Genomic DNA, 15726 nt, shown 5'->3' with positions numbered 1-15726 from the left:
CACTTCTGCTATTGTGAATATGTGAATGTGAATAATGCCCTTCGCTAAAGCACTGAACAACTTACGTAATTTTGAGACCATGCAAGTTTACCAAATGAATGTATATAAGCAGACAGGGACAAAAACATATCCTTCAGCCAGCGGCAGGTCCAGGATTTCGCCAATGGGGGGGAGGGGGGGGGGGGGGGGGGGGCACGCAGCATTGCGGACCTCTGCAGTCTGGGAGGTCTCCAAAAAGCTCTTGGATTTCGACCGTTTAACTTCAAGGTGCTCATGCATTTATTTTTAATAACGGACGTCATCTTCCTCAGCGCAGCCCCAGAAAACCAAATGAGGTTCGTATGTGCACACGTGGAGAGCGTTCATGTTCTCCAAATAGTGGTGAATTCTGTAATTTTGAGGCTAAGTGTGTCGGAAGACAGATAGCAAAAGGAGTTAAGACTCGCTGCTCGTGCCATCAAAGTCAAGCACGGAACTTGACTCCAAGGTCGGCTACGGCTGGGTAGCCTCCGGCGGCTAGTCGTAAGGTCGATGTGATTGGGTGATGGCTAATGGCTAATGCAGAGTTTTAGTTTTAACTGTATTCCAGGAGTTCAAATTATCCTAGCATTAAAAATGCATCAGGAACGTAATGCACACATGTGCTGAGTAGTGCACATTCAATAACCACGAAAATGACATATACGACGCTGGTCACGCAAAACATTACCTAAGGCAATTGAGTGCAAAAATGCATCTGGACATACCCGGTTGCTGCTCTCTGCGGCTACAGCGCTTAGGGAAATCGTCATCGTGTAGATCTCAGACCTATATGCATGAATAGACTTAGTCAGGCTCGTACACACAAGTAGGCGAAACAGAATGAGTGAAGAGACTTTTGGTGCTCACAAACACAAGTGGGGTTTTCGGCAGCAGAGTAAAGTTCTCCCGACTTCTGACATTTTGGGAAAAGCCCTCAGCCAATGTAGAGGGCCGCCGAACATCAAGTACCCCGGTTTGTTGTTAACTTATATGGGCCGCAAGAGAAACACAGGACCCACCATAACATATGGGGCGCACTGGAACACAGTCTACAGCCCTTTGGGCTGTTGATCGTTTTGGATATTTGGACGGCGTAATGAGCCTTAAAAGCCTTGCTAATCAGCACCCTCACAGGAGTAATTATTTTTGTCTGTTCGTAGGCCCTTCACTTTTGCTTGCGACTGTTCTTGGACGTCTGGGGACCCGAAGGTGTCCAATTTTGTTGCGTTTGTTAAAACACCACATCCGTTCGACCGGTCGTGACCCCCTCCAAATGCTATGGGGCCCCGACGGGGTCCTGGGTGGAGGGCATTGACCTGGTGCCCCCGTCCCCCTCTGGATCTGCCACTGTTTTAGCCGGATTCCACGCCTGAGTTCGCCCAGCGCTCGCTCAGATACTCGTGCAGCTCACTGAGCATGCGACAGCCTAAGCAGAATAGCAGCAATGCCATTCAATTCCAAAGTCAATGACAGGCAAGCTGAGCAAGAACAAAAGCCGGTCAAACATCGCAATCGCTTGAAGTAACTGCCACGCGTGCTCCTGAGATAATGCTTGCGCTGACGGGACTCTGCATCAGCTCGCAGTCGACTGCGAGCTGGCTGGCTGAGAGGTAACCATCTGGTATTTCAGCAACGCGAACTGGTTATGCCAAGATATAGCCAGTCTAGTCAATGGTAGATGACATTTATGTCTGCTTTTTCATTTCAGTCAAACCGCTGTCATAGTACTCCCAAGCACGTATTTGTTCTAGTGAACTTATAGCTTGCCAAAACAACGCTGATGCTGAATTGCGGTGATAAGTAGAAGACGTTAAATAACACTGCATTCAACGATCTATTTGCAAGATTAAACCGTAGCCCAGTAAGACACACGCACTGACTATAGGCCACCTTGGCCGCGTAAGAGGACATGGCCCGGATCACAAAATGTCAGCATATGTAAACAAGGAGCATGGCATAAAACAACGCAAGTTTCGTAAGGCTAGCTTCATCGTTTCTCCAGCTACGCCGCAGGCTGTTTTGATGACGGGTAACTCCCACAACGCCCCCGCCCCCCCCCCCCCCCCCCCTCTCACTGCAAAGGCAAGTCCGCGGATGGTTGAGGACTTCACTGCAACACATGATCAGCGCAGGAGGTACGACGAAGCGTCACCCTCGATAAGTGACACGAGAGCCGCATCTCTAACATTCCTACAACGTCGCGCGTCACATGCCTACATTCCATCCAGGAAAAACCGCGAGGTTTCACACCAGCCAGCCAGCCGAGTGGCGTCTGGGGCGAGGCGTGGATAGTGACGCGTCACGGGCCGGCCCGCTCGTCGATCACGACGCTGCGGCGGCTGTCAGGGACGCGTCGGCGCCGTCGCCAGCCTACGCCCGTCACGGTCCAGATCGGCCGACAGGCTGGGTCAAGTCGTCTGGCGGCGGCGAGCGATGGCCGGCCGACGATGCAGCTGGGACGGGCCGCTCCGGCCGGCACGCCGCCGTCTGCCCGGCAGCTGTGCCCCACCGTCTCGTGCTGGCCAGCGCGCTAAGAGGCTGTGCTCTGCGCCGCAGGTGCAACTCCCGGAACGTGGAGACGGGACACAGCCTGTGTTGAGACATCCCAGTTCGTTGCAAGGGGGCTCGCCAACTGAAGGAAGAGTACCATGGTAGAGTACCATAGAAGACTACTGTGGTTCATGAACCATATCGTAAACCACGGATTTGCGATTGTACAGCTTGTAAGTTGGCACTTTTCCACGCCCACCGAAGGGAAAATCCATGTCGTGACAAGTCTGCGAGCTGACAACCACAGCGAGAATGCGACCCGCAAACCGGACCAACGATACTGGGTCAGTGGTTGCGAAATTGTAGAGTTGGAAAGGAGAAACAAGTGGTCAAGCCGATCACATTCGTCTAGATTGGACTTTGGGTGCATTCGCAGCGACTCCGACGACAAGAAATCTATGATACCGACGTCATTAATGTCACTATACCCCATAGATTCTGGGCCTTTTGGTGTTAGCAGCTTCACGGGCAACGAAGATTGTACGTCACTGACGTCACGTTAAGTCTTTGCGGACGCGCAGAATCTTTTTCCACGACTTGATCGAAGTGGGACGAAACTGGTGCGACATATTCAATTATAACCAAATCATTTCATTCACTCTGGGTCGACACGGGTTATAAAGACATAATTTATGCGGTACAAACAGCATCATTTGCAGTTGTCCATTGCCAGGAGCACGCTTAGATGAACAAACGGAAATATCAGTGTCTTGGCAGGCGCAGTTATGGCCACGACATTCACGAAGATGTTGACGAAAGGGTGTCGCGCTGCGAATACGTCCGACAAGTATTTTGCGTGACGTCACGTAGAATCGAACATTTTTGGTGCGCTGCGGATACGCTGAGTTTACTGAGTAGCATCTCGGAGCACTGGACGCTAGTTCCTATGATGCCACCCTGCCGACAGCCTCGTTCATAGTACCGTTGCTGATCATCATATCACTTTGCTGGCCACCATACCACTGCCAGTTCATATGCCATGGAGGTATTACAGCTCACAAAATACCGCCTCATGCTACGCGGCTGTCAGCTGCGGCGCCTGGCGTTGGACTATGGTCGGCTCCGGCGCCAGGTCGTCAGCGAGCTGCGCCGAGCCGACGACAGGGCCGTCATGTGCTCTCCAGCCGCCTGCAGACTCTCCCGGCGCCCGCCGACTCGAGTGACCGGAGCATCCGCTCGCCAGCCGGCCGCGTCCACAATCTGGGGTGACTTGCTGCCAGCAGCGAAACCTGCCGCCCACGCCGGTCACGACTGTGACGTAACGCTCCAGCGGCGCCGCGCCGGCGCGCCGTCCGGCGGCGGGGACTGCGCCGATTCAGGTGACTCAGGAAAAACAGGCGCTTGTGCGGAGCCAACGGTGACAGCGGCGAGTCCTCGCCTCCGGCATGGCCGCGCCGCAGTCTCCGGCGTTGTGAGCCATGACGCTGTCCACGCGACGACGGACGGCGGCTGCCACTTCCAGACGCATCACGCGCAGCTCATTGGCGGTGTGTACTCCCGCTGCGCTGGGGTTAGAATACCCCCCCCCCCCCCCTGTCAGTTTTCACTGTGAACATGCGAGATGGTGCTCACCTCTCACTGCGGAGTGCCGCTCGGAGGTGCGAGAGGAATGTTCCGGCGACAGAACTCAGTGTCGCATCCATTGTCACAAGGACAACGAACAACGAATGCATCAGGCTTGTGCCGGGTTCCCAATATTTCTTCCCGGGAACGGGCTCCTGGCTTCTGGTTCCGAAACCAGGAAAAATCCAGGAAGCACTCTTGAACTAGGTCGAAGGCACACATAGGAACTAGGATCCTGCCTCATATCAAACCCGAAGGTCCAACAGCAGCCAGGATTCAGCCTGACAGCATGCCGGAGAACCTAGCAAGAATCAAGATCAATCCGATGCCAAGTCAAGGGAACCAGCAAGAGCAAAGATCCAGTCTAGCACTGCGTCGAAAGATTCATCAAGAAGCAAGATTCAGCTTGAAACACGAAGAGATCCAGCAAGAACCAAGATGCAGCTCAGGATTAAGCTGAAATCCGGCAACAACCAATATCTAGTCCGGAGTGATGCTAAGGCGGCATAAGAACCAGAGTCCTACCTGAGACTCTTGACAGCCTTGACTCTCTGGGTTCAGCAACGTATTCCTCAGGGACACAATCTTTCAAAATATTTTGGAAAGAAAAACAGGAAAAATGGTCAAGCCTGACCCATTTTTAGAGTTGGATCGGCTGAGGCCACCCAACAATATGAAATTGCACCCCTGGTGTTTGCTAATGAAAACAAATTAGAAAAATGTGCAATGACTATTTCAGAAAGCTCTCTCAAATTTCAATTGCTAAATGCAACCCTGTCACAGTGAGATTTTGCAAACATCTGCCACACTTTTGGATACTGAAACATGCGAGTGCACGCATGTGAATTTGACCATTTCATTTTTTAGTGTGCATCCAATCTTGTAAAGCAAAATTTCTGAATACATTGGAAGTTGCTGCTTCCCTACAATAACCTCAGTTTTGCCGAAATAATCGTTTCTTTGCTCTGCAATCGGCTTGTCAGCAAGTTCCCCCTTACCAGCGACTGTCATGTAAGCTTTTTTCCAACCCATAAGCCCTCAACAGCTACAAACACAGGTGATCGCAAACTGGGTTTGTCAAAAGAACCAGTATGAACCAGAATCCAGAGTTTATTCCGTCGAAAGAACCGGTGGGAGCCGAGATCCAGGGTTTTGCTTCCTTGAAGAAACCGATGAAACTAGCAATCAAAATTGGGAACAAGATGCATGTCTGGGATGTTTTTATTCTGCAACAAAACATAAGATATGGTCGTAATATGGTCATATATATGATATAGGCCCCATCATATCACCGGACTGGTGTTAAGCGGACATACGTCAACAGAGGGCAGTCGGCGCAGCGAACGTGAGATGAGCCGGATAGTGTACGTCAAGATACACCCCACCGCCACTGATCTGAAAGGTGATTTACGAGCCACGCACCACAAAATAAATCTTCACACCTTAATCGATTTCGTGTAATTATCTCGGCGGAGATAAGGTTCGGATACTGCTTTGACGGTTCACTCAGCATTTCTTTCAATGCCTCCAGCCAGTAGTGATGAACACCGCGCTTATGTAACTCGGCATGTTTTTCGCTACTGGCATTCGCCTTTCGACTCTTTCCGCTACACTATCATACATTGTCCGTGACGCCCCACAAATGGTGCCAAGTCATCACTACTCGATGTTGGCGCCAGACGTCATGCGACGCTTTTCCATATACTGCATGCACGCACGCGAGTGCGCGTGCACACCGTCAGAGGCAGAAATGCTTTCGACTTCGGCTCATGCCATACCTAAATGAAATTGCATTCATTGATAGCGAGTAACGCACTGCTTCTAGATTTTCCTGGCTGCTATGTTTCAATGGAGTCTATCGTGAAATAACTTCGCTTAACCTTTTATCCTGTAGGAGAAGTTTGCTCCAGAAGAACCCCTACGTTATAGACGACCGACGCGAAGCTGGACACCCTATTTTCAATTTCCGTGGCACTTAAATATGCACAAATACTTCTCCGGGGCTGGGGCTCGTTTCCGGATTCCGATAAATGCGATGAAATCGTCATGGTATGCTTGAGGGTTCGAGAGAGTATGCCACATTTTTTGTACTTTGCAATTATTGTTTAGATCAAACGCATCCGATTTGATTAGAGATGCCAGTTTTCTAGAAGTCCTGAATAGCCCAACAATTATTTGAAGATCTGTGTATTTTTATTTTTTGAAGATTTATGCAACATTTATACAACATTTATTTTAACGTTATTATTTGATTTATATCTATATTTCTCCCTGCAGGAGAAATTCGTTTTGACGCCCATACCATTATGAAAGTAATACATTTCATTTGCCTTGCTTTTCCACATGTGTGTACTGCAATGTTCGCAACACATTAATTTGTCAAAATGTTTGTATAATAAATGTTGGGAAGCTTGAAACACTCTGTTTAGACAAAAAAGACACGCGAGCATGAAGCTTTTGTACCGCGTAGCATGACTGATTTCAGCCCTCCTCCCCATGTCATTTAACGTAGTGACTTTTCAAGGTACAATTTGGCTTGGAGAAGAGGAGTATGACATGATTTAAAGTGACGCACTAATTCAAACTTCAACCATATGTTTCTCAGAAATGGGCCTTTCCCGTCCACTGGACCAATCACGAACGCTTTTATTTTCCCTAGTAGAGGTTGTTGTCGCTGAAAAATTGTAATCTTTGGTCCGGCTGCAAACACTCTCGACACGCGTGCACACAAACCTGCGCTGAAGTGAAATGATCCGGTGGGGACCTGAATGAATCAATCCAATATATAATCCGTTCCTAAGATATACAGGGCGACATCAATGCCCCTTCCCCAAGTGGGCGATGTAAGTGGCCAGTACCCCAGGAGATGTATGGTTGGAATTGTACAAATTGAAGATGCCAGGTCAGTGTCGTATTCGGCGGGGCATGTATATGTCTATGCATGTCAGTCGTTCCGGTGCTTGTGTGGAGGCCGGTCATGAAATTGCTCAGTACCAATGAAAGCCGATTAGCCAGCGGACGATATTTGGTTCTTACAGCGAGCAGAGAAAGTGTGCTGCGCTGAGCTGTCCACACTGCTGTGCAGCTGTGCGAAAATTCGTGCAACAGCCCAGCCATTAAGAACATCTTGTTGCTCGAGCAGCGATACCGCGGGGATCACCACACACGAGTCGATGCAGCAACACGGGTGGCGGCACCACCAGCACCAACGACGGCGCGGCTTTGTGCGATGAAGCAAGCGGAAGCCGCTTGTCTAAGCAAATATATTTTTCTAAGCAACTAACGCGCCTGTGTCTGTCTGTGTACAATTTTTATTAGCCAGATGCACAGCATAAACTGTGGACCAGACCGACATCCAGTTTGAAGGTACAGGTGCAATCCTCGTAACGATCCATGACATAAACTCATGACATAAATTCACACCGCTTCGATATCGGTATCGATCAAAACGCGTGCTAGGGGTAGGAGGCAAGTTTTAATGCCGTCAAGTTCGAACAACCAGAAATATAACGTTTCCACAGACAGGGACTGCCCCTTAATGGGAAGTCCCTCCCTGTGGCAGCAAACTATCCCTTAATGGGAAGTCCCTCTCTGTGGAAGTAAAAGCCTAGCTACGACAAACTAGTTATGACAAACTGCGCATCAGTGGCATGTAAACCAACCTTTGGTGGCTAGAGGCGGTGCTATGTCGACACCAACGCGTCCATCATCTTGCAGCAGAGGATACGGGAACCACGGACACTGAATGATACACATTTAAAGTCGTAAGTGTGCGGAACACTGTTGCAAGGTTGATGTGTCCATGCGATCCATGAGTACTTGCCAACGTTCACTGAAATCCTCTTCTTACTGGTAAGGCAGGAGCTCCACAATAAGTCGTCGGTGGCGTCGCGTCCAGCTCTAAACGGCGTTATCTATTCGCAGGGCAAAGGTAAGACCCGATTGTCCAAACTACTTCGTTTGGAAGCGCCATCTGTCCCTGACAACACTGCTCCACAAAACCGTCATCACGAGGAGAAATAGACGGCCTGAGGACCCATGCCCGACTGGTTCCGCCCTCCTCCTGTCCCTCACTCCTACTTGTTTCGTCCTTGACCCTTTCCAGGACCCGATGTTGTCCCGGAAGAAGCTCTTCGGATCGGTTCGTGGCGGGCTGGTGAGGCCGGGTCCGCGGCGGGCTGGTGAGGCCGGGTCCGCGGCGGGCTGGTGAGGCCGGGTCCGTGGCGGGCTGGTGAGGCCAGGGTCCGTGGCGGGCTGGTGAGGCCGGGTCCGTGGCGGGCTGGTGAGGCCGGGGTCCGCGGCGGGCTGGTGACCGGGTCCGGTGAGGCCGGTCCGCGGCGGGCTAGTGAGGCCGGGTCCGCGGCGGGCTAGTGAGGCCGGGTCCGTGGCGGGCTGGTGAGGCCGGGTCCGTGGCGAGCTGGTGAGGCCGGGTCCGCGGCGGGCTGGTGAGGCCGGGTCCGTGGCGGGCTGGTGAGGCCGGGTCCGTGGCGGGCTGGTGAGGCCGGGTCCACGGCCGGCTGCGGAGGCCGGCCCGCCTCAGAGGCACGGGGCGGCGGCCCAGGAGAGCGGTCACGGCAGACAAGCTCCACTGGTTATGCGGAAATGATAATGACCGAGTTACATTAAAAGCGTGACTGGCTGTTAGGAAGGCCAGTAGACTAAAATCTGCGATGACTCACGATGCCACGGGAGGTCGCCGCACAACGGATGTCATATCCCCATTTCATAGAGATATCCCACACTACCATACACACATGTATTGAGTAGAGCTTGGTTTCGTTAGGCACTACGCTTATGACATATGTCTTGAACCATCATTATGTTTTAACCAGACCTTGTCATTGGTCTTCTTATCCACGCGAAGTTAGCTACGGTATCCCGGAGAGGCGAGATCTTACCAGCAGGCAGAACTTCAAAGGGATTACTGCATATCTGTATGCATACGGCATGGGTTCGCCCATTCCTTCCACGGGACGTCCTTGGCGCGATGTTCGTGTTTTGAAATGCCGAGGTACAGCTGCACTATCAGTTACTTTTGAAGTGCCAGCCGTCTCAGAAATACGTTAGCTGAATGCCTGTATCCTTCTCGCCGCCGTCCAGCGGAGTGAAAGCTGTCGCCATTCCATGCAAGGAATTCCTTGCATTAGGATTTATCATATCACGACCGAACACATTCCAAGACCCGCCATCGGTGAAATCGTACCGAGCACAAATAGATGACTGAGCAGTGTACTGCATGGTGTTGGTGGCCACAGCTGTCAGCCGCCGCCCAGCCATGCGAATGGTCATAAAGATCGGTGTCAGGTCACGGACCATCATAGCACAGGGGTTAAACGTTACGGACCACCATTGCACATAGGTCAAAGGTGAAATGTCATGAGCGACACGTCTTGAAGATTTCGAATTACCAGTGGACTTAACCTACACTGACTACAAGTGACGGTGATCACACTAGCTCCTTCCGGGGTCCTGGATAGCACCACGGGCTGCGTCATGCGCCACCAAGCTAGCCATGGGACTGCGCTATCACTCGATAAAAAATGTCAGTTTTGTGCCCTCTCCACCGATCGAAAGTAGCGGCATCACGGTGGTAAACAGACACGGAGGCGCCGGCGCATGCTCCCGCCTTTGCACGTCATGGCTGGCCGCGCCCCTCCACCTGGAGAGGGTGACGTGCTCGAGTGTGGCCTCGAAGGCCGAGATGTGGGCCGCCGGGCGCCCCACCTCGTCTGCAGCCGCCAGACGGAGGACAAACCCGGGTCGGCCGACCGGCGGACCCCTGGATCGCCGCTCACCGGGATCGGGTCAGGTTTGCTGGATCTGGACCTGGCGCTAGGTCCGCAGGCCTTGGTGACGGTTGGCTCCAAGGTTTGCGATGTACGAAAGGAAGCGCATGGAGTTAACGGGAAGCTGTGGAAATATTCAAGAGATGCTTTATAACATTTGTATAATAAATTACATTTACCTTAATGTTTGAGCAACAATAATGGTAAAAACAATGATATTACCCATATATATATATATATATATATATATATATATATATTTATATATATTGTTACTCTATTGGATTTATAACGTAATGCATTTTTACCATCGGGGATATATTTTTAAAAGGTCACTTAAATTTGTACTTGCTTTGATGCCCAGGCGCATTTTGTGTTGACACCTCATACTGGCAAGGGAAGACAAACGTGAACGACGGGGTTCAAGACCACCCAGGAGAGCCAGGTTCCACTCCTGGCTGCACTCCCCGCTGACCAGTGTGTCAAGGTCGCGTGCCAGGCGCATTGGGTCAAAGCTAGCGTGCTGCCAAGAATGATGTGATCGGCACGAGGTCGCGCTTTTTGTTGAGATGGCTTTTTGTGTGTCCAGTTGGGCCTTGGTTTTCAACAAGCCAATCACGTGTATTTTCACCACCAGCGCTCCGTAGCTGTGCGATGGTTTCATAGACTCCTGTGGACAGGCTGTAAAAAGACACATTCGCAACAGCGTTTAGCGTAGACTGAAGAACACACTTTCATCTTAACAACACCATAGCCCACCATGGGTGGTGGATAGTGACGACGATGGGTCGCAGGTACGGACTCAGTCATCATTCGCCAACACATGTCAATCTGCCATGGAGCGGGGCCGGCAAAGGGCCAATCATTTGGAGGCCGAGTCTTTTTTGAAAGGTTTTTGTATCCAGCATTGTTGTGCAGCGTTGAGCTTTTACTAATTGTCGTTGAATCTACTCCCACGTGGCATTGTTCCGATCAACAAGACTTTCTAATGAACTTGCCTCGACCGCTCACCTACGAAAGTCCTACACACTTCTGTCAGCTGTTAATGGCTGTGTCCCAGCCCAAATGTAGTCACTCAAAGAAGCGCCGGGTCAGATTTCCCTCGCCGCGAACAGAATGGTGAAAACATCGTTCCATCTTTAGCCGCGCGGTGACAGCCCGGCAGCCAGATGACGTATGTTGGCCAGGGTCGGGCTCGTGTGGGTGTCGACCTGTTGACCCGCGGCCAGGCGACGCTGGCCAGCGCGCCTCCAATCCTAATAACATTGGCAATTTTATATCTAGGAATGTGCCAGTCACATCCACGAAATCATAATTCAGTGCATTTCGAAACTAACTTTCTGAACTTTGACGTTAAATCTGATTCAGTCAGGCATAACGGAATCGTCGAAGAGGACCTTTAAGTCGGTCAGGCACCATCAACACCGAACAGCCGGCTCAACGTCAATCTGACCTCCGGGGACCTACTTCCTAAACAGGAACAAAACCGGCGCCCGATATATGCGTTGCTCGCGGCTCCTGAAACAATGAGGAGACCTGTGCCGGTCAAGGTCCCACAGTGACTAACAGGAGTCCTACGTCGTCAAGAAGCCTGGGCCGGCCAGGGGAAGCCTTGCTGAACAGAGAAACAGACGGGACAAGGATGTCAGGGGCCTCTGGCGTTGGTCAGGTTTCTCTGACACGAGATGATATATGACAACTTTCGATAAGAGTCCGCATGGAGCAACGGAGGAGCCCTGCGTCAGTCAGGGACCCCGGTATCGAATAGGGATCCTTCACTCACTTCAGTTAGAGGCCCGTTAAGCCAAACTTGAGTCGATAAGGCGATAGGGCATCTGCTTGAGTCAATGAAGGCCCGTGCGTCTGCCCGGAGTCAGCTTCCCGGATGGCGGTGTTTCTCGCGCCGGAGGGCACCAGTGTATGATGCTTCCCTTTAAGGGCCTCTGGACGACCAGGTTACTCCTCCCGTGCCGCCAGAATGGTAGCCGGCGGGCACCCAGGCTGGCACGGGATGGCCCTTAGCCCCTGACCGAGAACGATAACGTGCCCTGGTGTTCTATCAATGGGGCCCCTCGCTCGCCTTAATGTTCGGTAGGGTGGATCGAGGTGGGGTCAAGAATGAACGACAGGTCACCCCATGTTTCCGTGAGGAAGTTCGTTCATTACAGAATCGATTAGTAAAAAAAAAAACAACGTAAAAACGTGTTTAGCCTGCGCGCTCGAAATCTTAGGAGCAAGGGCACCGATGGCGGTGGTTGCCAACTGCTGTAAAACCAAACTGCGGCAACACTAGACAGCGGACGCCGGGCGCACGCGAACGAGCGCTGGGAAATAATGCTCCCAAGAGTCTTCCAAAATGAAGTCGCACCGTTCAGAGATTAAACTGGGGCGTACAATCTCCCGGTATAATTCGAAGGTGATGCTCAGAACACACTAACAGTTCCAGCAAGACAGAAATATAGATGTTACCTTACTTTTCCAGTTCTAGCACGAGGTCTGAACACCAGTTCGCAGTTCTGACGGTGTTCACCCGCTCCTTTTATCGATTGCACTGGTGAACTGTACGCACGGGCTGCCCTTGAAGCGTTCTAATTGAAGTCCTAGATCGTTCAAAGGCACATCTTTCGGATGCGTCACTGTTTTCGTCCCCCGCAGGTCACCACCTCGTGTCAGCCGTGCGGCCGATACTACGCGGCGTCCGGAGGTCCCAACGCCCAGCGCCGAGGCTTTTGTTTCTAAGGCCCGCGAGCGTGCATGTTCATACATATGTTCTATATTTTCCCCGTCTTAATTCTGACTGAAGGTTAAACACCTATCAACGAACACAAGCTGGCCATGTGGATACCAAATTTCGACACCATTTCGATGGTGCTCTTTCATAATGGATTTTGATACGGGTGCTCCTCACAGTACACCCACGGGACCTCGGCAGGTGCAACTTTCAGCCCGGCAAAACTGTTTGCATGTTTAGGCTGGTGAAATGTACATGGCGAAGAACTGCTGCTATAACATAAACACAGCAAACGTATTCTAGGGTCCGGTCCATGGGTCCTAGGCCCCTGATCCTCCAGTATAAAAGATCCAACTGATAATCTATCCAGCATCCACGATAAATGTCTTAATATGGAATCTCTCCTTGCGATCCAAGCTCAGACGCGGCTTCAGTCAAACGTAAATGAAGAGCGGCAGCAGCAGCCACGTCGACACCAGCGCGACACTACGACAGCCACATCCCCGTACACCACAACGACGCCAAGGTGACAGCGACGGGAAAGCACGGCGACACTATGACAGCCACACCACACGACACCACGGCGGCACCGCGGCCACACCACGGCGACACCACGCAACACTAGAGCAACACAACGGCCACAACACGACGGCCACACCACGACGACCACACCAAGGCGACACCTCGCAACCCTAAGGCCACAACACGACAACCACACCACGGCGACACCACGACGGTAACACCAGGGCGACACCACGGTTGCACCACGGTGACACCAGAGCGATCTCAGGGCGACACCAGGACGACCCAGGGTGACACCAGAGCGATCTCAGGGCGACCCCAGGGCGACACCAGGGCGACACCAGGGCGACACCAGGGCGACCCCAGGGCGACACCAGGGCGACACCAGGGCGACCCCAGGGCGACACCAGGGCGACCCCAGGGCGACACCAGGGCGACACCAGGGCGACACCAGGGCGACCCCAGGTGACACCAGTGGCGACACCAGGCGACCCAGGGTGACACCAGGCGACCCAGGGCGACACCAGGGCGACCCCAGGCGACACCCAGGGCGACACCAGGGCGACACCAGGGCACCCAGGGCGACCCCAGGGTGACACCAGGGCGACACCAGGGCGACACCAGGCGACCCCAGGGCGACCCCAGCGACACTAGGCGCACCAGCGACACCAGGGCGACCCAGGCGACACCAGGGCGACCCCAGGGCGACACCAGGGCGACCCCAGGGCGACACCAGGGCGACCCCAGGGCGACACCAGGGCGACCCAGGCGACCAGGGCGACACCAGGGCGACCCACGACACCAGGGCGACCTCAGGGCGACACCAGGGCGACCCCAAGGCGACACCAGGGCGCCGTTCCCGATCATCATCAACCACGAGCTGTTGTCACCTGCAGGAGCGTGACGTCACGGCTCGGGCTGCCGTGGACGACGCGACAGACGGCGCTGTCGCCGGCCAGCCTGTTCATGGGTAGGCTGGCTGCAATCATGAGGCGTTACAATCTCTGGAGACAGTGTCCAGATGACGGCTGCTGTGGTGACATGTTGCGTTGAGATCGTGAAGAGACTCGCAAATCGCTTCGAGGTTCCGTTCTATGTGGATGTTGTAAAACAATTATTCGCGATCAAACGAATGGGTGTTTAAAATATCTGAAAGTAAGCATTTTGGGTTTAGATAACCGCAAAATTGGCAAGGAGACTGGAGACCCGGGACACGGTTGCGGTTTTTGGCGATATGTACCGTATGCGAACATTGTTGGCATTTTTGGCATGAAATGAAATGTTTCCAATCATATATTTTGACAGCTACCCAACTGGATTCGCTTTCCGAGCGTCAATATTCTGACCTTAGTTGCAATGAGAACAAAATTTATGATGCTCTTCGCGAGCTCACCTTTTCGTGCACATTTAGCAAGCGCTTACCTATTCTGAACATAATCATGAATGAGTTAGTAGGATATACGTTAACACATATGAATGCTCAAACTGATGCGCGAGGCAATTAGTGAAGACGAGAGTTTTGTTTGATGTACGCCTAGTTAAATCAAACCATCCGCCAAAATGACAGAGTGAGTGGTACATACCAAGATATTTAAGTCAATTTCACAAATACACACACAGCACAGATTTACATGAAATCTGCGTGTGGGGGGGGGGGGGAAGAGGGGTAGCCCGATGTCATTCATTGTCTACTACTCAGAATTTAGTGTTTTCGGGGCTTTCTTTTACTCCTCTCGGAGCGGTAAACAAGGTAACTCTGTTTCTCCTCAGATCAGCGTCGCCATCCTGCCTGCCCGCCCCGAATCCGTTTGAAAGCTGTCCTCGGAGAACTGGCAGGGCCTCGTGAGCGTCGATGACGGCCGAGTGGACGGGATCGGCTGTCACACGTGGGACCCAGTCGCGACAGAGCCCCAGGATGCTCATATGAGCACATGAGCCGTTGGCGGTCCATAGAAGGGTATACGACGACGTGCGTTGCGGGTGCTTTGGAATAGCAACGCCGCGCTGCGCCCGCCGACCTCCCCATGTTTGATGCGGCCTTGCCACCCACGCATGCCCGCACGGGCGGCGCTGAAGCCCGCCGCTTTTACCCGTCGATGATTGGATTCAACAAGCAGCAGCAGGGCACGTCGCCGTGCCGTTTCTCTGGCGTTTGATCGATTCTGTTCACTCTCGCTTCGTCCGCGGCGGCTTTCTCCGGGCCTCTAGCGCGTGCTCCACCCGATTAAAACGAGCTGCACAGCGGCGGGAGGCGTCACGCTTGCCGTCCAGAGCTGCACGAACCCAGCCCGGCAGCCGACAACACGCCCGTACAGCTGACCACTGACAGCCGTGCTGACAACGGCAGCTGGCCAACGACGGCCGTACCATCAACAGTAACCGGCCAACGACTGCCGTACCAGCAGCGACAGCCGGCCAACGATAGCCGTACCAGCAGCGACAGCCGGCTAACGACGGCTGTACCATCAACGGTAACCGGCCAACGACTGCCGTACCATCAACGACAGCCGGCCAACAGCAACCGTACCGTTATCGATGGCCGACCAACAACAG

At 52.7% G+C, this 15726-nt stretch overlaps 1 protein-coding gene across 1 annotated transcript in view; it reads right to left on the bottom strand.

Moving 5' to 3' along the window:
- Positions 1-5793: 5793 nt before the first annotated feature.
- Positions 5794-15726, bottom strand: part of LOC119099792 (N-acetyllactosaminide beta-1,3-N-acetylglucosaminyltransferase 4-like) — a 12687-nt gene continuing 2754 nt past the window's right edge. The window contains exon 3 of the mRNA XM_037222873.1: positions 5794-5838. Coding sequence (XP_037078768.1) covers positions 5794-5838 — 45 coding nt within the window. The remainder of the gene's footprint in view (positions 5839-15726) is intronic.

The sequence above is a fragment of the Pollicipes pollicipes genome, unplaced genomic scaffold (assembly GCF_011947565.3).
Source record: "Pollicipes pollicipes isolate AB1234 unplaced genomic scaffold, Ppol_2.1 Scaffold_4881;HRSCAF=5763_pilon_pilon_pilon, whole genome shotgun sequence".
Taxonomy (NCBI): domain Eukaryota; kingdom Metazoa; phylum Arthropoda; class Thecostraca; order Pollicipedomorpha; family Pollicipedidae; genus Pollicipes; species Pollicipes pollicipes.
The sequence above is the reverse complement of the archived record's forward strand: the minus strand, read 5'-3'. Positions and strand labels throughout refer to the sequence as shown.